The sequence below is a fragment of the Halichoeres trimaculatus genome, unplaced genomic scaffold (genome assembly GCF_033239565.1).
Source record: "Halichoeres trimaculatus isolate MK-OKI-2021-1 unplaced genomic scaffold, fHalTri1.1 fHalTri1_scaffold_22, whole genome shotgun sequence".
Lineage (NCBI taxonomy): Eukaryota > Metazoa > Chordata > Actinopteri > Labriformes > Labridae > Halichoeres > Halichoeres trimaculatus.
In genome coordinates this window covers 2,007,501-2,031,109 of record NW_027437200.1, presented here as the reverse complement: position 1 = coordinate 2,031,109, position 23,609 = coordinate 2,007,501, and the positions used below count along the sequence as shown (strand labels likewise).

At 43.1% G+C, this 23,609-nt stretch overlaps 1 protein-coding gene across 2 annotated transcripts in view; it reads left to right on the top strand.

Moving 5' to 3' along the window:
* The window catches only part of dysf (dysferlin, limb girdle muscular dystrophy 2B (autosomal recessive)), a 123,399-nt gene extending 115,990 nt beyond the window's left edge, over positions 1-7,409 (top strand). For both annotated transcript variants that reach the window (XM_074699247.1, XM_074699246.1), the window contains 5 exons: positions 2,227-2,326; positions 5,081-5,253; positions 5,539-5,648; positions 5,743-5,890; positions 5,969-7,409. In XM_074699247.1, the coding sequence (XP_074555348.1) occupies positions 2,227-2,326; positions 5,081-5,253; positions 5,539-5,648; positions 5,743-5,890; positions 5,969-6,037 (600 nt within the window). In that variant the 3' untranslated portion in view covers positions 6,038-7,409. The remainder of the gene's footprint in view (positions 1-2,226; positions 2,327-5,080; positions 5,254-5,538; positions 5,649-5,742; positions 5,891-5,968) is intronic.
* The last annotated feature ends 16,200 nt before the right edge of the window (positions 7,410-23,609 follow it).

Sequence of the window (23,609 nt, the reverse complement as noted above, 5' to 3'; positions counted from 1 at the left end):
ACACACTCACACACACACACATATACACAGACACACATACAGACACACAGAGTCGTATAACACAGCGTCACGCCCAGGCTTGTGACAGCTGTGGAGTGACAACTTAATGTGCTTGGACACAGTCGGTGGACAAATGGAGCTACACACACACACACACACACACACACACACACACACACACACACACACACACACACACTGAAGTGTGTTTACCCTCTGTTTGTGTGTTGTTATGAAGTGTGAGAGCATGCTGTGGATTTAGACTCAGATGTGGAGCGTGGGTGTGAAGTCATTGCATTGACAGACCGCTCGTTTGTCATTTGGAGTTTTTTTGTGTGTGTGTGTGTGTGTGTGTGTGTGTGTGTGTGTGTGTGTGTGTGTGTGTGTGTGTGTGTGTGTGTGTGTGTGTGTGTGTGTGTGTGTGTGTGTGTGATGAATCCCTGAGCCAAACCTGACGGAGCATTTGTCCTTCGAGAAGAATTATTTTTTTCTATCCTGTATTTTTGCCAAGTATCTCTGACATTTCTGACTAAATATGAAGAAGGAGGGAATAAAGGGAGGAAAAAGTGAGAGTCCACTTTTGTGGAAAAGGACGACAGCATCTGTCTGTTCCCCCTTCAAAAAACCAACTGTGTATAAAGATTGACAACGTCGCATATTGTGCGAAAGGATAAACAAAAGTGAAGCCAAAGTATGTCTAAAAGAATATCTAATGTTTGTGCAAGCAGGCTCGTCTATAGTGAGTAAATAGAAACTTGACCCTATAGTCTTGGCCCAAAGTTTCTCAATCGCAGGGGAGCGATTTCCCTTAAAGTGTGAAAATCTGTCATTTTTATCAGCCCAAATGTGTGACCGTCAGATCAGGAGTGAGAGAACAGAAACAGAGACACAGAGACAGAGAGCTGCAGAGTGAGAGCATTAGCACCGAGGTCACACAGGCTCACATACTGTCTGCTGCTCTGCTGTGAGTCCACCAGAGGTGATAATAGCTCTAAATCACACACACACACACACACACACACGCACACACACACACACACACACACACACACACACACACACACACACACACACACACACACACACACACACACACACACACACACACACAAAAAACCACACACACAAAGCTTCGTCATGGAAGTGGGGAAGAAGTTTAGTATGTATAGAGGTGGTTCTGCTCCAGATGTGAGTCTCAGAGCGTCCCATCTTGCTATAGGTAATCCACATTCAATAGTGGTAAAACTTCACTCAAATAGAACTTACAAGTTCAGAAACTAAAAGAAACTTCTGCACACAATATTCTGTATTACGAAAAACAACCATGAGGTTTTAAAACTCATTGCAGAGACATTGTAACCATCCTGTTTCTTTACCTCAGTTTTAACGGATTGGGTTTATAAGGGTCCTTGCACACTAAAACGGCTCCTAATGGCAGTAGGAATGTTGTAGAGAGATCAAACCAATGTCAGAATGTTTGTCTCAGTGAGACGCTAAAATTATATGCAGACACCACCGACCTATCTCAAACAGGAAGCTGGCAATTTGCCTTTCAAAATAAAATTTGGCCAAATTTTGGGGGCTTAAACAAAAATTACCTAGCCTGAGGCCATAAATAGTATGGGCTTGAAATTTGCTGAGATGACAGAGTGGACCCTGCTTTACAAAAGTTGTGTAGGGATTTGTTGTTTCTCAAACGTTTTTCAAATGACGAGCTTTCAAAGTCGGTGAACCTCAAAGAAGCCCTTGTAGATCCCTCCATTAGAATGAATGGAAGTGGATGATCCAGCTCCACACAAGCTGCAGCAATTATGCCTCTGCACAAAAAAGTAAAAGTCATACAGCTTTAAAAATTATGTGGATGGATTCCTGACAAAATTTCCTACAAAAATATTTTATTTGTGCAGAGATTTGGTCAAAATTGTGGCATCGATGAGGACAGGTTTCAAAACAATCAGTTTCACTCCTCACAGGGCAGCAGGTGGTGATGATGTCACACACTGATTGACAGTTCAGTGCAGCTGGTCATGTGACTCACTGAAGGAGGGAAAATGGAACACACACACACATGATAAAGGGATGAAACCTGGAGAGTTGAGGTGAAACTGGCGTGAGGGACAGATGACGGTGTGAGGACCTGACCAGACCTGCTCGCAGCTTTAATATTTTAAAAGGCATGATCATAAATGTGATCCGACTATGTTGGTCTCTCTGTGTCTTCTTCAGGAACACTTCTGGAGCTTGGATAAAGCCGAGACTAAAGTGGCGCCTAAACTCACCATCCAGGTGTGGGACAACGACAAGTTCTCCTTCGACGACTACTTGGGTAAAAACATAATCCCTAAGTCTGAACTTCTCTTTTCTTTCTCCTTGTGCATAAATATGGCTCTGCCAGGTTATGAAAGGTTTCATAACCCTGATAATAAAATAATTGGCTGATAAAACAACATTTTGCAGATTCAGTTTCAGTATTTCCCAGAAAAACACCATGAAAGTTTGACTTTGACCTTTTTTGACCGGGTATGTGAGCTGTGGTCACAAACCTTTTACAGTGAAGTCCTTTCATCAACCTCACCTCAGATATAGTGGAGAGAAACACTCAGAGCTGAGCTGAATTTAGCTTTAAAATAACTTGTCTCTCTGGAAACCTCTCCATATGTCCAAGAGTAATATCTGTGAAAGACAGTGAGGCATGGTCATAAAAGGCTCCAGGTCTTAGAGATCCAGTTGACTGACTCTCTTCCTACAGTCTTACAGTTTTTCCCTGATCTTTGGCCTGACTCGCAGTGATAAATCCATCCAGGGAACCACATGTGAGACAAACTCCAGCGATAACATTTGTCTTCAGAATCAACGCTCCTTCATTTCCACTGTGTTGGCACATTTCGCCTGGAGGACGGCCTCCTCCTGTTTTCTCTTCTCCTGGACTCAAGCTGTCAAAATTCTGCCTCTCCTTCACCCCTGAAGCTGCCCCGGCCTCGTCCCCTGAAACAACTCGCCGCCGCCTCTCCTCTTTCACTCCCTCCCGCTTCATTTCATCTCCTCTTTCCACACTGAAGACTGGAGGGTAGCGGCGTGCAGACAGGAGCGTGCGTTTGTGGTGTAAAAGCAGGAGGAGGAAGATGAGGAATCCAGGCTCTGACGCGTTCCCGTCTGTCACCGTCTCGCTCGGGGTTCGCTCACCTCGTGCAGTCAGCGGGCGAGTGGCCGCCTCAAAGCGTTTCTGCCATTCCTGCCTGTCCTCGGCTCGTCAGCTCAGGCCCGCCAGCTGTTAATGTTCCTGCACGGCGTGAGGGTCAGACGCGAGACGTTTTTCTTCCATCACAGTGTCAGGCTGCAGAAAGCTCTGGAAAAACACTTCCAGTGGACGCCGAGGCTCTGTGCAGACACTCACTGATACACAATCCCTCCACGCCTCATGTCAAAAACTGTCAGAACCACACTGACCCAACTTCACTGCAGGACACCCCAGAACTGGGCTTGTATGGACCTCTGAGGCTTGTATGGTATAAACACCATCAAACCTTCTTTTAGCCCCTCTAAGACTCCTCTAAAGCACATTAAGAGCAGAGCTGCAACCTCCAGCTGTGAGAAAAGACACCATGTGAGACAGCTAACAGTTGCAGTTCCTCTTATGTCCACTAGAGGCTGGCTGCAGAAACACAGGAAACAATCCAGAAACATGATCACAGTGCGATTGAAGAGCTCGCCTGATACAAAATTCTCCATTGAGTGATTTTTTTTTTTTTCTCAATCATCATTCTGAAGTTCTTAAAATAACAAACTTTCCCTAAACTCACCTGATCAAAATGTTAAGACCAGTTTAAAACCAGAAAATGCAAGAATTCACATTTTTTACTGTTGGATCTTAAAAGAAGGTTCTGAGTGGAGTTTTAAAATGCAGAAAGAAGAAATGAGTTAGAGAAAACAAAAAAAAAGGAAAATAAAATTGGAAACAATTGATGGTAAATATTCTGTTCATCAGCTGATCTAAAGTTTCAGACCACAGCTCAAAAACTTGAAACTCCCTAAAACAGAAATCAAAGTGTTAAAAGGACTCGGTGATGAGGAGCTCCACTGTTCTCGATGATCACTTCCTGCTTTGACCTGCAGCATTGTCCTGGTGAAAAACCCAGTCATTCCCACACAGACCTGGGCCCTCAGTCATGAAGGAGGCCCCCTCCATCTCCAGTGGGATATCCTGGTCATGTCAGTAACGTTGAAGCCATCAGGACGTCAAGGTTCAGGTTTTTCTCCTCAGAGAATCAAAGTTTCTTCACCTTTCAGTGTCCCATGTTTGCTGCTCTCTGAAAAAGTCCAAACGGAGAGTTAGTGGTGTTGAAGGAGACGAGGACTTTGAAGACGTCTTTTCTTCTTAAACCATCAGACGCCTCTCAGATGGCGTCTGATGGTTATTGGGCTGCAGTCGGCTCCAGTAACCACCTTGATCTGGGTCCAGAATTGTCCCGTGTCTTTACAGACAGCCAATCAGATCCTCAGCTCTTGTGAAATGGTTTTGGGTCTACCTCTGGACTTTTTGTTCTCTGACCCTCAGGATCTTTGAAGAAATCCAAAATGGCTGTCTGACTGCGTCCAACCTCAGCAGTGATGACGTGTTGTGAGAGGCCTTGCTGATGCAGATCAACAATCCGACCACGTTCACAGAGAGAAAGCTTTTTTAGTCTTTGTCATCAGGAGGTCATGACAGAGCATTTTGAAACTCTCCTCAGAACCTTCTTCAGGTTTTGATCAGACGTGTATCGGGCGAAGCTGCTCTGACTGACAGGTGGACACTATGTAGCTGTCTGCAGAGCCTCAGAGTCCTGCTTCTTTGCCTTATATAGAACTCTTAGGTTGGGCCCACTGTGGTCCTGCTCATCCTGTCTGGATTCTGATTCAGACAATTGTCTAAATTCTTTGTCTCAGGCCTAAAGGCAGACTCTGGCCAGCTGTGAACTTTCTGCACTTCTTTCTTTGGTTTAAAAGCTTGAACGATGATTTGATCAACATTTTAAAGATTACCTGATTTACAAACTTCACATAGTATCAATGGGATAACTTTGTCTGTTTGGTATTGCAGGTCACCTGGTGATGGACCTGAACCACATGATGCGTCCGGCCAAGTCCCCGGAGAAGTGCACGCTGCAGCTGCTGCAGCAGCCGGCGGACAAACTGGTGTCTCTGTTCGAACAGAAGACGGTGAAAGGCTGGTGGCCGTGCACGTGTGAGCAGAACGGAGAGAAGATGATCGCTGTGAGGACACAAAGACACACACACTCAATATATTTCTACAGTATATCTACACAGTACATACAGGAGGTTACCTTTTCTGGTTTTTACCCAAACTTCTGGAGAGGAGGGGTGTACATGAAAAATGTAGGTCACACCAAAGCTTCCTGCTCTTATTTTGAAAGGACGGACTCATCTGCTTCATCTCTCTGTGTTTGGTGTGTGTGTGTGTGTGTGTGTGTGTGTGTGTGTGTGTGTGTGTGTGTGTGTGTGTGTGTGTGTGTGTGTGTGTGTGTGTGTGTGTTTTAGGGGAAGGTGGAGATGTCCCTGGAGATTGTGACGGAGCAGGAGCATGACGAGAGACCAGCGGGCCACGGCAGAGACGAACCCAATATGAACCCACACCTGGAGGAGCCTCAGTGAGTCACACACACACACACACACACACACACACACACACACACACACACACACACACACTCTAAGTGCTTTCTCATCCTCCTCTCCCTCCAGGCGTCCAGAGACCTCCTTCCTGTGGTTCTCGTCTCCTTATAAGACCCTCAGGTTCATCCTGTGGAGGCGCTTCAAGTGGTTCATCATCCTCTTCATCATCCTCTTCTTCCTCCTCCTCTTCCTTGGAGTCTTCCTCTACTCCTTCCCGGTGGGTTCTACTCTCTGCATGTTCTCCTTCACTTCCTTTTCTCCCTTTTTTTACTGTTGCATTCTCTTCTGTCTGCAGAACTACGCTGCCATGAAGATGGTGGGTCCGTTTGGACCGGCCAAGTCCTCCGAGGGAAAATCAGAGTGACCAGAAAAAGAGGAGAAGAAGAAGGAGAAGAGGAAGAGCGTGGCGTGGACATTTATCTGATTTATTCCTCTTTGAGTCTGTGAAAAGTTATCCGGGGTGAGCGTTTCGCTGCAGAGATGAACTCGTGCCCTTCCTCAGACTCCCCTCACTTGCAGACGCTCACACACGCTCCCACACGCTCCCACATGCTCACACACTCTCACACACGCTCACACACACTCACATACGCCTCGGTCTGTGTGTTTGTGTCCGTTTTGTGCCTTTCCTGTCAGATCTCGGCGTCTCCGCTCTCGTTTCTCGTCTCCCCATCAGATCTCAGCAGGTGTCTCCCGCCTCGTCGTCATCCCTGCGTCACCCCTTTCATCCCTCGCTCCGTCTCGCCGAGCTCACGCAGAGAAGAAGGGGAGGATAATGAACGCCGCCATGTTGGGAGAAGCAGGAAGCGCAATCAAAGGTTGTGATGTTGTTGCCTGATCTTCTCGCCCCCCTGCTGGGTCGGTGCGGCGCTGCGGCGGGTCAGGCAGCGGTGACGGAGCGTCTACAAAACTTTACGGCTTTAAAAAGTCGGAGGAAAGAATCTTTGAGTGTGTTGGCTTCCTTTGATCGGACTTTAATATAAACACCACCCAGTGCTGCGTTCAAGTGCAATCAGATATCTGAGCTGTCTGTTTCATACCAGGCTTTATTCTGTTTCATTTACCTCTCTTCCTTTTCCTCATCCCTCCTTCTTTTCTTCTTCTATTAAACTCCCACCTCTCCTTCTGTTCCTCCTTTCAGACTCTTCCACCTTTCCTTTCCTCCAGTGGTTCCTTACTTTGACACTTTTCCTCCTTTGTGGTCATCTGATTTCCTTCTCACTCTTTATCCTCTCCCCTTTCCTTCCTCTACTCTTCTTCCTCTCCTCTTTACTTCCTCCTTCTGTTCTTCCTCTCCTCTTTCTCCTCCATACCTCTTCATCTCTTCCCTCCTTCCTCATCCACTATTATTCCTCTGCCTTTCTCTTCATCCTCTCTACTTCTTTTTCCTCTCTTCTTTCCCTCCACTTTTACAATTTTTCTTTCTTTCTTTCTTTCTTTCTTTCTTTCTTTCTTTCTTTCTTTCTTTCTTTCTTTCTTTCTTTCTTTCTTTCTTTCATTTTCTTTTTTCTCCTCCTCTTTTCTTGTCTTTTATTTCTTACTCTCCTCTTTTCTCTCTCCACTCTTCATCCTTTTTTCTTTCCTTCCTCCTCCATACTTCCTCTCCTACCTCCTTCTTCCACTTTCTCTTCTTTTTCCTATTTCATCTAATGCTCTTTCTCTTTTCTTTCCTCTTTTCCCTCTCCTCGTTCTCATCTCTCCTCCTTTCCTTCCTTGCCCCCTCCTCTTTTTCTTCTCTCCTCCTGATATTTCTTCTTCTTTCCCTCTCTCCTGATATTTCTTCTTCAACTTTTCTTCCTCATCTGTTTTTCCTCCACTTTTTCTTCTTCTCATCCTCTTCTTGGCCACATCCCTCTCTGTCTCCTTCTCTCCTCTTCTTCTTATATCCATCCTTCCTTCTCTCCTGCTCTCCTCTCCTCTCTTTCTCCTCACCTTGTGCTCATTCTTCTCCTCCTTTCCTCCTCTCAGGAATCTCTCCTTCAGCCCCACACCTCCCTCCCTCCCTCTCTCTCAGGGTTCAGCGGGTTAAGTCGGGGATTTGCTCGTGTTGATGTTGAGCTTTATTCGTACAAAGTGTGTTTTTAGAGGGATTGATGTGCACTGATAAGGACGTAACACACACACACTCACACACACAGACTCAAGGTGCCAAAGAAAGTGTGTGACTGAGCTGATGTTTAACCTCTTCTCCATGAATGTGTTTGATCGTAAACGCCGTGCAGACGTGTGTGTGAGTGTGTTTAAGGTCAGAGCAGGATGGGGCTGATCCACGCGGTGTGTTCAGGATTTCCTGATGTCCGCATCATGTTTGCTGGTTTATCTCTGAGCGCGTTGCGGCCTTCTATCCTGGAATAGCTGCTGCAGAGTCAGAAAGCGAACAGGGAGGCAGGTGGAGCGCTGGCTGAGAAGTTCTCTCATCTGCTCGCTCACAGATTTGAGTTTTAAAGTGGAAAAGTTGACTTTGTCCTTCGTTTGTGGGATTATTACCCAACGTGGCCTCGTTAACAAACACTCTCATGGACGCAGAAGCTGCTCATTTGTTGGATGCAGGCTTGGAAAGCCCTGGTCCTGTCAGGTCAAAGAGGATTTCACTCCAGAGTTAATCATCTCAGGAGTTTTAAAGTCAGAATACGCCTAAATCTGAGAACAGGTCCAGACTGATTGGTTTTAGTCCACACATCACAGGAATCTTCTCCCGCTGTAAACTTTAACCAAACAGAAACTTCAGCATGTGAAACCAAAACCCTTCAAACAGTTGCTGCTCTGTAAGGTCACAATACTCTCATGATTTGTTTTGTAGAAGAAGCTGAAAAAAAGGAATAAGTGAAACATCTCACAGTTTGTAAATATAAAGAAAAGTCTCAGAAATTGTGGAGATGAAGTAAAAAAAAAGATTTATTTTGATCCTTGTACCAAAGTTTGCCTGACGTGACAACTCTATCTGCCTGTTTTTTAAAGTCCGCGTGGATCCTGATGTTTGATTTTTGTTGAATCTTAAGTGCCATGCAGCTTCAAACCTCCGACAATCACGCTGCTTTTTTTCAATGGTTCATTTCAGGCAGAAAAGCCTCTGGATGCCTTCCATCTGTCTGATTTTTATCCCTGTCAGTGAACGCACCACCTGACACCATTAGCCTTAAACTCTGCTGCCTTCATGTACAGACACACCTGCTGCTTTTGCTGCCTGTCCTTCAATTTAAGGTTTACTCTCTTTAAAGGAACAGTTTGGGGGCGATGCTAGCAGCCAGTTAGCTTAGCATAACTTAGCATGACGATTGGAAATAGGAAGAAAGTTGGCCTGACTCTCTTTCTCTTTCTCAGTCTCAGCTCAAAGTCACTCATTAAAGCCACTGAGAAGAGTTGTTGTGTCTGGCACTGTAAAAATGTTGCTGTTAATTTTACAGTGTCATTACTGTATTTTTCTCCCATAATACTTTGCTGTTTACACTACTATACCAAAACGACTTTTCCAAAGAAGTTGCTGCAGACATCACGGTAAAATATGGTCAATATTAGAAAAGAAAAAAGTCAGTCAATGTGTTGATTCTGGGGACCCCTGTGGACAAAACTGGTAGTGCCTGTCTTTTTAAAGGACTATGTTTCCCATGAGCACCATGCAACTGTTGCAGAAGTACAGAGTAAATACAGATCTTCTTTTTCAGACAATTTCAAATCATAAACAACAGTTTTAATTTGAATTTAAAGGATTCTTTTTTTGTTATTTTTAATTTAGCCCATAATGCCAAAACATATCAGGTCCATCTTGACTATGCTGGGTCTGATGGGTTTCTAAAAAAAAATAATTTACAAATGAATCTCATTAATTTAAGAGAATAAAGGTGTAAACTTACGAGACATAGGGCATTCATCTTTCCCTTTGGTTTTACAAATCCACACCCAGTCACAGCAAGTTAGTCTGAGTGCTCCAAACACATCTTCCTCTTAACAAGACGTCCTCAGGGCTGGGGGACTTATTGTCCTCTATGCAGAGCGGCCCCTGTTCCAGTGAAACCTCCGTAAACTGCAGCACCAATAAAATATGAAACAGAAATATGAAATAACTTCACCCAGGAGAGGTGCAGGTCATTAAATTCATTTAATACGTGAGAGATTTCTGAGATCTGCTGATGGCCTTTAGCTGTAGACTAAGATCATGAGTTTATTCTCATAAATTTATGAGATCAGTCTTGGAATTTTATTTTATTTTTTTCATTTTTTCTTTAACATTGCCCTAATCTGTCTTCCTGAAAATGTGACGATTATGCTAGTTTTTTTCTGTTTTTGGATTGGACAAATGGTTTCTGAATGCCAGTCTTTAATAATGAATGGTTTTATGATCCTGAAATCAAGAAATGTCCCAACTTTTGGTGCAATCCTCACCAAAGTTTCCTCATTCTTCTTCGCAATTGTTTCTTTGATAACTCTGAATTTGGCATGAAACCCAAACTCTTTCTCTTAAAGGCTTTGTTAAAAAACTGCTGATTTGTGCTCAAACTACTGAGAAACTGGACTCTGGGAGGTCCCTGCACTGTGCTCCTGCTTTTAATGTCCCCCTGCCCGTCCTGACTGTAACGAGCTCAAGATGCCATAGAAGCTGCAGTGAGGGCGAACGCGTAAGGGACGACCTTCTGTTATTGTAAATGTTGAGTGTTGTGATGTTTCCTGGGTGATTCAGACTGAATGTATTCGACTTCCAAAGAGCAATACTGTGTGCATTGCATTATGGGTCAGTATTATCAATAAAACAGTTTTTCTGATTGGTCGCTTCTTGTTTTGTTGTGGTTTTCTCCAGAGGTGGAAGTACAAGTAGTTACATTGCTTACATTGTACTCAATCAGAAGTCAAAGTACTGGTGTTAAAATGATACTTAAGTAAAACTCTTCTCTAAATCTACTCAGACTATTTATGATGACAACTTGGTGTAAACATGTCATAACAGGCCTGATTATCAAACTTAGAGAAACTATTCAGCTTTATCAGTTAGAAAAACATTAACCAGTCACGTGTGGTTGGTGTTGACATTGGCTGTCATTACACCTTTATAACAGTATCATGAAAGTTTTCATCAACCTCAAGTAAAGTGAGACACTTTGGACTAGTCATTAGTATGTCTTGAAGTGTTATTACACTAACTTCTTTGTTAATCAATATCAAGTAAAGAAAGACACAGACAGCTTCTTTTGTCATGGTCAAGGCACAGAGAGGTGCAGTAGCGCACGTCCACGCCTCCCTCCGTGCAAATGGCAGAGAGGGAGGACAAAAGCCGTGAATGGGTTTAACACAGCCGAGCGCTGTTTTCACCAATCAAATGAGCGCCTCTCCTCGCCTTTAAATGCGCTGCGGCCGAGGCGCAGCGTCTGATTGGTCTGACTGATGCCCAGCACCGTGAAAACAGTGTGCTGGAAAGACCCAGTAGCAGTCAGAGCCGCTGTCCCTGCAGCAGGAGAATGGACAGCGGGGCGCATCGGAGGACATGAAGCGTGTCACCGTGTGGGCCAGCTCCCGGGACAGATTTAATCTGTTCCTTTGTCATTAATAGGAGTAAAAAATTAAGAGGCAGTTACACAGCTGGCTTATCCATTCAGAATACTTTTGATCCACCTGCACTCCTGGTTTGTCATCGACAAATAGCAGAGCCATTGGTGATATACTGTATACTCTCCTGGTGTCTCCACCTCGTCCTCCTTACAATAATGTACTCCATCTTTTTAGATCAGGTTAAAAATAAAGACTAAAACAGAGAAATATGGGAAATCACAGGTAAATCCTGAGTGACAAACATTTATTTTGTCTCTTTTTTCTTCGTCTTTTCTCTCCCTCTTTTCTTTGAATTAAATGAAATGAGAGAACCAGATATATACTCAGTATCAGATGTTAAGGCTGTTTATTGTTTAATTATAAGATGTGCATCAAACTTCCAGCTGCCGTCAGGTTAACTTTCTATTAAGACAAACATCTTTAATCTGACATCAGATTTGACGGGACAGTTAATATAGATATAAATGTATATGCTGGTTCAGACAGTTACATTAAATAGTGATTGCTGTGATTGTTTATTGCATTAAAATGTGCCTGACACTCTGGAAACCTGCCTCTGAGGCTTTGTTGACATATGCGCACATGTGCACCTGTCACCAAATTACAGCTGCGCAGGGTACGCTCTGCTTTGCGCCGGGAACAGACCAGGTTGGAGCTGGCGAGCTTTCAGCGCACTTTCTGCACGGTTTTTGGCACAAAATTGTCACTCCACGCCAACATGAATCTGCCAACACCTCCCCCTGGTGCGCCATCAACTCCCCCTGGTGTGCAATCACACCCATCTCTGCGCAGACGGTCTACCAAATTGTCAAATTGGCAGTGGACGGCAGTGCGCCACACGAAATTAGAGCCCAAAGTATTTCCACTGGAAAAAAAAATGTTGCAGGTATTGCAGAAAAATCTGTGACCAATCATAATTTGTGACCCCATCGCCATTTGCATGATGCTCCAATGGCGTGGGTTTGAGAGTTTGACAGCAAGGTACAAGAAGAATACTCACATTAACAGCTTAAACTATCCAAGACATGAATGTCTACAGACAGATTGACTGATTGATTGATACAGAGGTAGACATCCATTTCCACATGTAACTTATGCCAGCACGCAAGCTTACTAACAGCTCATTCAACATCTTGGAAAATGAAGGAAAGCTCTCAGGAAAACTGATGTATCATGAGATGTATGGAGGCTGTCTCCTTTTCTCTCTCTGTATATAAAAACTCCTCCAGGTACGGCCACAGGCACTCAACATGTTATTTTACCTTCTGACACCTGTGTTTGCGGTGGCAGAGTTTTCCTTTCCTTACATCATTGGCGTGGTGGTGATCGAACAGCCTTATTGGCTCCAGTATGCAGATGGAAGGTTTGGATATTGACTTAGATGGTGGTGTACTCAGTGGAGACTTGTGATTTAAAAAGTAGTGAAGTAGATTACATGGTGTATATTGTAGTTAAGTATGAGTACAAATACACACTTGAAAACTACTCATAAAAGTACAAGTACCAAAACAATCAACTTGACTTTTTGTAATCCGTTACTTCCACTCTGGTTTTCACACACGTGTGTTTTGCGTCTGCTGACCTCGGAGCGAACCAGCAGCGCCTGCAGAAGTCAAACTCTCATTTGACAGATTCCTCTCCTGAGCTTCCTAAATTATCACTTTGCTTCCCTCCTCTCCTCCCTCGTCTCTTCCATCCTTCCTTCCACTCATCCCTCCCTCCTGATACCACATCGTTCCCCTTTCCTCCTCCCTTCTTCTCCGTCTTCTTCTCTCCTCCTCAGGGGTGTTGTTATGGTCAACGTGAACTGCAGGTGAACCTCTGACCACAGAGTGTGTGTGTGTGTGTGTGTGTGTGTGTGTGTGTGTGTGTGTGTGTGTGTGTGTGTGTGTGTGTGTGTGTGTGTGTGTGTGTGTGTGTGTGTGTGTGTGTGTGGAGTGAAGTGTGGGTGGTCCTCCATCTCCCTCTCATTTTCCCTGACCTTCACTGTCTTCCCTCCTCTTCCTCCCCCTCTCCAAACACACGTCTTCTCCTCCTCCTCACCCTGCTCTGACCTCCCTGGGTTTAAACTCTTCCAGTAGTTCCTCCTCTTATCGCTTCCTCTGTCACACGTTCTGTGTTCTTTGGCTTTGTTCGTGCTGCAGCTGCAAGTGTCCGGGTCTGAGTGTGTCTCTCATTGAGAAAGTGAACAGTTTCCTCTCTGAAAGCTGCATCCATGAACAACCAGAGAAGACTTCCAGAGAAATGAAACCAACTCAGATAAGGAAAGTCCAAAATAAATCACCAAATATTTGTTATTTGTTTGTCTCTCGTATTTGACACCTCTCTGAGGTAAGGCTCAAACAGGCTTCCATTTGATTCAAACTTGTCTAAAAAAGAAAGCCTGGTTGATGAGATTCAGTTAATATAACAGGCTGTTTATGGCTGACAGGCGTCCGAGCGGAGAAGCTTTGAACATGAAGAGGTCAGAGTGCGTCTCGATCCCCAGATGTGATGGAAAATGTCTGCAGGGCCGGCTGGCAAACATGACTCTGGTTGTATCATTATCACCTCTCACACACACTTACTCACACACTTGCACACACTCAGAGCGGCATGGAGGCGTGGGACATCAAACACTCGCTGTGAATCAAACCACAGTAGCTCCATCTGTACCTGAGCGTGGATCCTCCTCACGGCCAAAGTTCACCACGCTGATATCAGCTTACAAACTGCCTCACACACTCGCAGACGTGTGAGATCAGCTTACAAACACTCACCTCTCTCTCTCTCACACACACCCACACACACACACACACACACACACACATCCTCACATGTGTGTTAACAGCTTTGTGCTGACACCTCGGAAGGCGTCCAGAGTGAAAATCCCTGCCCGGGGTTTGACTCCATGGAGCTGTCTGTCAGCGAGCGCTCATGTTCGATGTCTGGCCTCTGAATCAAAGTTTTCATGATTTTTTTTGGATGAAATTTAGGAAAGTAAATGAAGAAGTGACACCAGTGTAGTTAGATCCAGATGCAAAAAGTGGTGTGTGCAAAGTCAGTCCTCCTAGAAAATCTTACCAAACTGGGCCTGACGGGCGTTTTTAGAAGACTTTCCACCCCACAACCAGAGCTGGGGTGATCACCTGGGCAGGCCCACCGATGATCTGTTACCTTGAGGGGTCAGCTGGGGTCTTATTCAAAAGCCCTGTTCCCACCAAGTGGTCCGGTTTGGATCAGTACAGTTTGGTTCTGTTTGTGTTCCCACAGCCAACTGTCCCCCCTCATGGTTGGCGGTGTGTAAGCTGGATGCTTATAGCCACATCAGCTATGTAATAGCATGATGGCAAAGCAGCGTGACACAGTGTACTCACTAATATATCCAACGAAGAAGAAAAACACAACACAGCAAACAAAGAAAAATGATGGAAGACATCCAGCAATGGAGACCAAGAATAGTTTCATACCAAGAATTAAAACACTTCAGCCGTTGAACCAACTATGATGGAAAAACGTTGTCTCTTCACGAAAACACTTCAAACTGAAACAAAGAGGTGACTTATCTCAGAGATACAAGAAGTGGTATCTGGTAACAATCGTTGCTTTTCACGTGCACCATTCTCAGGATTACCATGCATTTCTGTTGTGTGACTCTGCAGTTGTTTGCTCTCTGTTGTCTGTGAACCACAAACGCAGCGTTGTAAAGTCATTTTTACACGCCATGCTCCCCTCATTAGTCCGCGTGTTAACTAGCAGTGAGGAATGCAGCTGAACAGCTCAGTGGAAAAAGCAGTATAATTTAACAAGATGCTAATCAGCGGATTGTTGAGGGGTTGAGTCACCGTTAGCTTTCGCGCCGCACATGACGTCTCCCCGGAGCTCAGGTGAGAGAGGGTGGTCTGCTCTTTACCTCATCCTCCGGTTCATCTCGGACTCCTCTGATCTGAGCAGCTGCAGGGTGATGTGGTGCTCGGGGAATGTCTTATAAAGGAAACTTCAGAGATTTGCCGGCGTGGTAGCCATATGATGCTGGAGCTGAGCTCATCACACAGCCCATAAAGCAGCAATCATTGCATGACTCGCTGAAGGATTCATAAACAAACAGTTTTTTTCTGTTTCTGAATCCAGGCCTCATATCAGTAAAGGTAAATATTCTCATGAGACGTGGGCTGCAGAGGGGACATCTTAGCAGCTATTTATTACAGCAACTAAGGTTCCTAAGAACCACAGATACACCTGTTATATGGAGCTAGCATTAGCCGCAGCTCACAGGGTGGTGAAAGCATCTTGGGATAACATTTGTTGTGTGTTAGCATGTTATCAATAAGATGGATTTATAGCACATCATGTTTTACTCTGCTCAAACCCAAATGCAAGTAGTCTCAGAAACTGCACCCATGAGTTTCAGAGGAGGCCTGAAGATGGGGGGCAATGCTTCTGCTTCTCCAGATATGCAAGTTATGTGATTCATGATCCATCACCCATTGCAGGGGTCTGCAACCTGCGGCTCTGGAGCCCCGATGCCAGCTCTTAATCCTTCTTTTAGTGGCTTCCTCTGGCCTTGACAAAGAAATCTTAAAGATAAATAAAAGCACAAAGCATTGACTAAAAAGAACCAAATTGAAGAACAACAAAAGAGATCGATTTGAGAGGTTCTTACAGCCCTGACATAAAGAAGATTACACAGCACACTGAATTGGACTTTGGTCACAAATGATCCTAATTTTTGGTTTACTTTGCAATAAGGTTCTAAACTGTGGCTGTGTATTTTTTATATTTTGTAGGGCTGGTTTTTATATTATTAAATTTACACAAATATGAAAAAGGCTTAAAAAAGCCTGTTAGAGCCCAAAACGAAACAATGACCTGAAATGTAATAATGATACAGAATACTATAGAAAAAAATGTAACAAAACCCATAATGTAACAACTGGTCATTAAAGTAACAAAAGTGCAGAGCCCACAGTGTAATAAAAAAAAGTGCAAACCTAAAATGTCAAAACTGACCCAAAAGGTAACAATTTGTTACATTCTGGGCAAATAGTTATTACATTCTGGGTTTTATACAATTTTTTTTATTACATTTTGGGTTGTTTCATTTCATTTCGTTTCAGATTCATTTCTTTCACCTGGTAATGGTGTTAAAGGTCATTTTACAGACAAGAGGCAGGGGCGTAGCTACAGTTAGGCAAACACAGGCAGTTGCCTGGGGCCCCAAGATTCCCAGGGGCCCCCAAAGCATCTCTTAAAAACTGATTTATGAAGTTCTCTTCAATTGAAAGCATTTCTTTTCTCTAAATCTTACTTCACATGCTTCGAAATACATCAAAAGGCCTAATCTTTAATGATGGTTTTGGGTTCTCCCCCTCCCTTCTTATTCAATGGGCTATTCCATGTTACAACACATCTGAAAATTTGATTCAGGAAGAAAGTGGTAAAAAACACTTTTTTCCCCCCATTTTTTTTCATATTTCCAACCAAGTGGAAAATAAAAACAATGTTGCTCTGAGATCTGAGATAAACATATAAGACTTTTAGGATTTTAAAGACTTTATTTAGCCCAGGAAACAGGATCATTTTCTCAAAATCAAACTTTTTGAGTTAGTGATAAACATTGTACAAAATCTCTTTTTTGGATACATAACTCACTGGACAGGGGGTCAAATAAAAATACATTAACTTTAAAATAATAGTACCAAAAAGTATGGTAACTGTAAATATCACCTCTTTCAGTAGATTTGTTCCCAGTTTTATGTTGTGCTTGATATTTACTATTATTACTTCTTATAATAATATTACTATTATTTTTTCTTTACTAAATTATTTTTTTCAACATTTACCTATTGTAATGTTTTTCACTTCATCCTTTCTTGTTTGTTGCTGTTACTCTGTAAATTCCCCACTGTGGGACAAATAAGCTGTCAATTGACCATAAAAGATTTCAAATCCAGGACAAAGTGGACTAAATGATGTATTCACTTTTTTCAAAATCAAACTAAAGTACAGGACTTGAGGAAATGCATTTAGTTGTGTTAAGTTACCATGTACAAGATTATCACTGTCTCATGGCTTGATTCTCAGAAAGAGACAGTGGACCCAGGGAAGGCCAGTCTAGCTCTGAGGAAGATGAGTTACAAGGACATGGAGGGCCCCATTGACTGGGTTTGCCTTGGGCCCCCAAACGAATAAATATGCCCCTAACAAGAGGCATGCCACTTTTGAACAATAACATTGAGGTCAAGGTAAATTTTATTGTCCCAGGGGGCAACTTGTTCTGCAACCAGCAGTATCACATGGACAACAAACCAACAATAAATACAATAAATAGTCCATTGAAGACAGTAAATAAAGCACCCAACATTACAAAGATGTATTTTTACGCCACGTTGCTGTCAGAGCAGGGGGGCAAGTGCTGTTACACTCCATCAAAAAGCAGGTGTTTGCCCGAAGCTCGTCAATTTTATTACGGAGAGACTGGACATTGGCAAGCATCATCATAGGAAGAGGCATCCTCCAGTGCCCCTGTCTCTTCAATCACCGCCAAACACCACCACGTCTTCCCCTCTTAGCTTGGATATCCAGCCCCAGTCACCGGCTGTAGTATCTGACCAGATGACCTCTGAGGGGAAGGCTGCGGAGGGATCCACGGTGCCCAAACCAGAGTTGGAAGAAGCAGGAGGAACTCCTGGCAATATGGGAAAGGCCTCCAGAGTTCACAGAGGCTGCACAGAAAGTGGCATAGAAGGAGGATTAAGACGAAGCCCCTCGATCTTGGGTGGGTCAGAGTTGCTTCCATTATGCACAGACCAGTGAAAAAAAAAATGACGATAACCACTGGTTGGAGACTACCACACAACGCTGCTCAACTGCTGCTGCCTGTCGCCATTACCTTCACCACAGTGCAGGAATCTGCATTGCAACCCGTATACATGGACAGGGTATTATGGATATTTGTACCATGAAAATCAATGTAATCAATATAAATTGATACATGCCTTAATAGATCTGTGTTAGAAGTTTGATCCAGCATCCTCAGAAATTTGTCAAAAGAATAAATCAGCTGACAGCTGGAGCTGCTGTGACATGAAACCTGTACACGCACTCAGAGTTGCCTACGCCCTGATTGATAGAAGGCTGTTGGAGCACACAAGTGATATCAGTGATATCAGCCATAGTTCAACTCTACTATTACTCAGTTTTAGATTACATGTACTCAATTTTGTTTTACTAGTCGAAGTGTAGTAAAGAAAAACGTGTCACCAGTACTGGTAGCAATAGTAGTACCAAAAATGTAAAATGGTAGTACTAGTGGACTGTCTTTAGTCTTCTAGTACTACTAGTAGACTTTAAAATGTTCACTTCTATTAAGCCTTATATGGAAATAAGAGAGTAGGACAAAAACAACTCAGGCTTCCCATTGGCTTTTGAAAATATAAGAACCAATCAGGGTGCTGTATTTGATTATAATCCCTCCTACTTCATTTCCATTAGGTCTACTAGTACTACTAGGAGACTTAGAAAATGTTACAAGTAAAAAGTGAAAGCTGTTCTAGGTCTACTAGTAACACAAAATAGTCTGCTAGTACGACGTAGCTTTACTCGTAAGGTTTACTCTCTACACCAGTGCTCCAAAAACCTTTACTAGTGAAATAAAATTTTGGTTCACTAATGTTAAACGCGGCCCTGTGTGCAAATACGGCATACACCCATTTTTGGCTCATACACAGGTTTGAGTCATGATGGCTAGAGTGGGGACTTTCTGTTTGGTGTTGATTACAGCGACACCTGTGGCCAAAACTGGCAGTACTTCTCTGGGATGAAGGCTCTGTTTCCCTTGAGCACCATCACCTACTGTGGTAAAGACATGACTCTTGCAAATGAATCTTCTTTTAAGCTCTGTTTTTGTTGTTGTTGTTGTTCAAGACAACTTTACCCAGGATGCAAAGGGATAAGCTAATGTATTAATTTGTAGCTACATAGCGCTATAAGCTAACTTGGTATACTTGGTAAACTTGGTTTAATGCCCACAGCCTAGTGCTCTACTCTGAAATAAACTCAGGAAACTGTCACAACACATTCCTCAAACTTCCCAAGACACCCTTCTTTGACTTTTTCGCCTTCAGTCCCTTCAGAAGTCCTGACCTTCGCCTGGAGTTCAAACAACCTCCCAAAAGTTACGAGTGCGGCGAGGCGAGCCGGAGCGTGAGACTGAGAGGGCGGACGTCCAGCCGTAATCTGAAGGGACTTTTAAAGGAAACGGCTCCGACATTGTGGAGAACAGTAAGTGTGAAGCACCCTCACACGTCTTCAAGGTCTTTGACGGATGGTGTGTATACACACACACACACACACACACACACACACACACACACACACACACACACGGACAGTCCCTACATGAGGCTCCTGACATGTGAGACTCAAAGCGGTCATCCATATCCTGTTTGGGACCGGATGTTTCACAGGTCAAGGAGCATAAAGAAGACAAAAACTCATCACCAGCACTACTGTAAGTGTGTGTGTGTGTGTGTGTGTGTGTGTGTGTGTGTGTGTGTGTGTGTGTGTGTGTGTGTGTGTGTGACGTGCGGTGTGGGAGCTCTAATTCTGTCCCGTCTCACAGGCCCCCCAAAAACAACAAAAACAATGCCAGTCTTTGTTCAGCCTGGTGTTACTTTGACTTCTATTGTTGTATGAGTGTGTGTGTGTGTGTGTGTGTGTGTGTGTGTGTGTGTGTGTGTGTGTGTGTGTGTGTGTGTGTGTGTGTGGCACTTACTGCTCCCACTGTGTGAGATTTTACCCAAACAGTGGGATGTTATGATTACAAATTAGCATGAGTGCTAATAAGATTTGGGGCTGTAAATGGGGGACTTTTATTTTGTCTGGTTAAGGAGCACCGGTGGGGGCTTTTATTTCGCTGGCTCGTTAAAGGCAGCCCTTAACGACCTCTGAGGCAGACAGTAAAAACAGTGATGAAGTGAAATGAAGTGTGTGTTATTGCCTTCATGGTTTGTGGTAATCTGCTGGAGATGTTTTTTTCTGTCTGTGAAATGTTTATTTGTTTGTTTTCGGGGTCCGCTGATGTGTATTTTTGAATGTCTGCGTTTGCTTACACTGTGTTTAAAGCCACATTTCACTTCGGATTACTCAATCTGTTTGTTTATGTGCCCTTTGTGTGCCCGTTTTGTTTGTTCCCAGCTTTCTGGTGGTCACAGTTTCACAATATGGCTCTGTATTGTTGTGAGAAAGAACAGATAGTAAAGTCAGTTCCGTACTGCGATGATTGCTCTATAAATCTGAGCGCGCACACACACCGGTGTTCAGAGCAGCTTATTGTTCATTGTCTCTTCTCTAAAGACACTCCACAGGCCTGGTTGTGCTGTTTGGCACCCCAGAGTTAGTCTTGGTGACTCTTCAGAAGCACTTTTTAATTTGAACATTAACGGGTCGTAGCTGCAGTCCAGACCACATGAGTCCAGATCCGCCCGGTGCCAGGACCGTTAGAGCAGTAAGTGAATTTGAAGCACTTTTTTGCTTCATGCTTTGCATGGTTGAAAGACCGCTTGACCTCAGTAAATAAGAAGTGATGCAGAGCAGTTTTACATGGACTTAATTAAGAGTCCCCAGCAGTCCTTTTTATGTGGTGCATCCTCTGTTTCTTCATATTTTCACATCTTTAAACATTTCCCCCTCTGTTTTTCTGCTTGCTCTTTGTTCTGTCAAACATGTTCCTGCCCGATGACCTCTGGATCTGCAGAGCCTCCACACTGACTAATGAGTCTGGCATTGCAGGACATTTCAGTAGTCATGGACATGGAATTTTTTGTCCAACTTCTCTTACCTAGACCTCTAACAGTCCTCTTTTTTCTTTTTTCTTTTTGTTTCGTTTCAGTCTTTTCTGGTAAAATCTGCTCCAAATCAGCAAGTGTTGAAGTTTTACCTGAACCGTTTCAAATGTCTTGTGTTTTACAGCATGTGGTTTAGGGTTGGCTAAGAACGCTAGCTTTCATAGGCTGAGAGGCTCAGTCACAGGATCCTTAAGGAGGCTTCCTACATTCTCAGTTTCTACCTGTCTGTGTTGACAAAATAGACCTCAGACTTGAGTTGTTTCAACAGTAAACCGCCTCAGAACCAGTGGTGCCAAGACCCAAAAGTGGAATATGGTATGCCACAAGTGGCTCAGCGGCTTATGCCAGTCCTTAAGTTTTTTATACCAGTTCCTGCAACAGCAGCAGGTGGTAATAATACCAGTAATGAAAAAACATATAATTTATGTAGCACCTTAAAAATACTTAGAAACTTTACTGATCACAAAAACAAGGTAAGCCACGGGTTGTTCAACGGCCAAGGCACTCAGCTTATGCTGCTCCCTATGGCATATATCATAATGTTTATATTTTCCCTGTTTTGACAGTGTAGCACACGGTGCTGTAAACAAAATAATGCATAGCTGTGTCTCGTTTATTAATCTAGTTTTGTTGTGGTTGTTGTTGTTTGCACACCATATGCCACCTCTGGATCTTGGCATCACTACCCGAGAACTCTACATTTTGCCGACCTGTCCCAGTGAAATGTTGTTGTGAAAATTTTGAAATCAGCACATTGTTTTCAGTTTGAGATAAAGGAGCAAACCAGGGGTCAGACACTTTGAGTTTCATTGAAGCCATTTTACCTCTGCTCACCTGGATTACAGTCATTCAAAAACCACAAAATCTACTTTATCTTCACAATAAAGACTATAAAGTGTAAATTTCTGTACATTCTTGAAAATCCAGTGAATTATTATCGATTTTTTTTTTTTTTTTTTTGAAATCTACTCAATTGTAAATTTGGTCTCTTGTTTTTTGTTTGTTTGGTTTTGTTTGTTTTAGATAACTGCAAAAATTTATTGAAAAAAAAGGAAAAAAAATGCAAAAATTAAAAAAAAGAAAAATTTCAGCTTATAAAAAAAATGAACAAAAAAAAACTTAAATTTAAAAAAGGCAAAAAGAACAAAACTTTTTTTTGACGTTGCAAAAACTGAAAAATTTCAAAGAATCTTGAAATTTCAAAAATGTGCATTTATTTTTTTATTTTTAGTTGATATATTTGCAAAAATGTCCAACATTTTTGGAGGAATATTTGAATTTGATGACATATATTGATATCACTCAACTCATATATTAGTTTTTGTTGTCGTTAATGTCTTGTCACATGTCAAGCATGTATATTAAGCAAGCACATTGGCAGTTAAATTTTGATATTTTGTAATTATTTATAGAATTAATTTGTCCTTCTCCGTCTTTGAGCAAAAAGGGCTGACACTCACTTCTTTGTGCATCGCCAGAAAAATCCACTGGCGCCATCACACTGTCCAGCTGAACTGTGCTGTACTCAGGCACAATTGCCCCCCTGCTGGTCAATATGGCTTGTCACCACACTACATTATGATAAATCAGGCTAAATGAACATGCATGGCTTTCCTACGTCACTGTGAAGCATCTGTTTACAAGAAGCATGATCTCATCAGAGATCCAGTTAATCCAAGAGTTTGACTTTGTTTCTGATCCTGTTACTCTCAAAGTGTCTGGGGAAAAATGGTGCCAACACAGCGAGAACTTCCCAGAGTGTGTGTGAATGTGTATGTGAATGTGTGTCAAACATTAGATGCCCGCTGAAAGTCGACAGGCTTCAGGAAGCAGGAAGTAGATGATGCTGGAAAGCTGTTTCCAGCTCAGAATCCATTCACTGAACTCCTTTTTCATCATGGATGTGATAAAGCCTCCTGTTTTCCCACCATCCTCCTCTTTACATTTCTTTAAATGAAACCTTGACTTTCAGAGTCCGTCCTGAAGCCGCTGCAGTAAAAATCATTGTAGACATATGTTTAAGGACCAATCAAGCGACTGGGATGTGGGCCAGCTCCATGATGTAACATTCTGTTGGCTCTGGAACTTTTATTTGAGCATAACCTGGACTTTTTCTCTCTTTTCTTTTCTTCTTTCTTCTTTCTTTTTTAATGCACACACTCACACACACACACATCATATCCTTCCACTCACCTCTCCTGAAGCAGACTTTGGACGTCAGAGAGGAAACAGCCCAAACATTACTCCAATATGTTTTTATTGCTGCGATTATTAGATTTCATCAAATAAATCCATTCTCACTGACTTAACCTCTTTTCCTCAGACGCTTTCTGAATGAAATCTGTGTGGGTGTGTAAATGTGTGTGTGTGTGCGTGAGTGTGTGTGCTCCAACTCTAACCTTTAATCATCAAATCTCTTTCAGTTCTGTGTGTGTTTGTGCGTTCGAAGGCGTCGGCAACAATCCAGCTATACATCGCCGCTAATTTGGCTCCACAGTTCGGCTCAGTTTCCACCACTTAACATTTCGACTGTTTCCCTGACTTCAGCGTAGGCCTGCTCTACTCTAATCT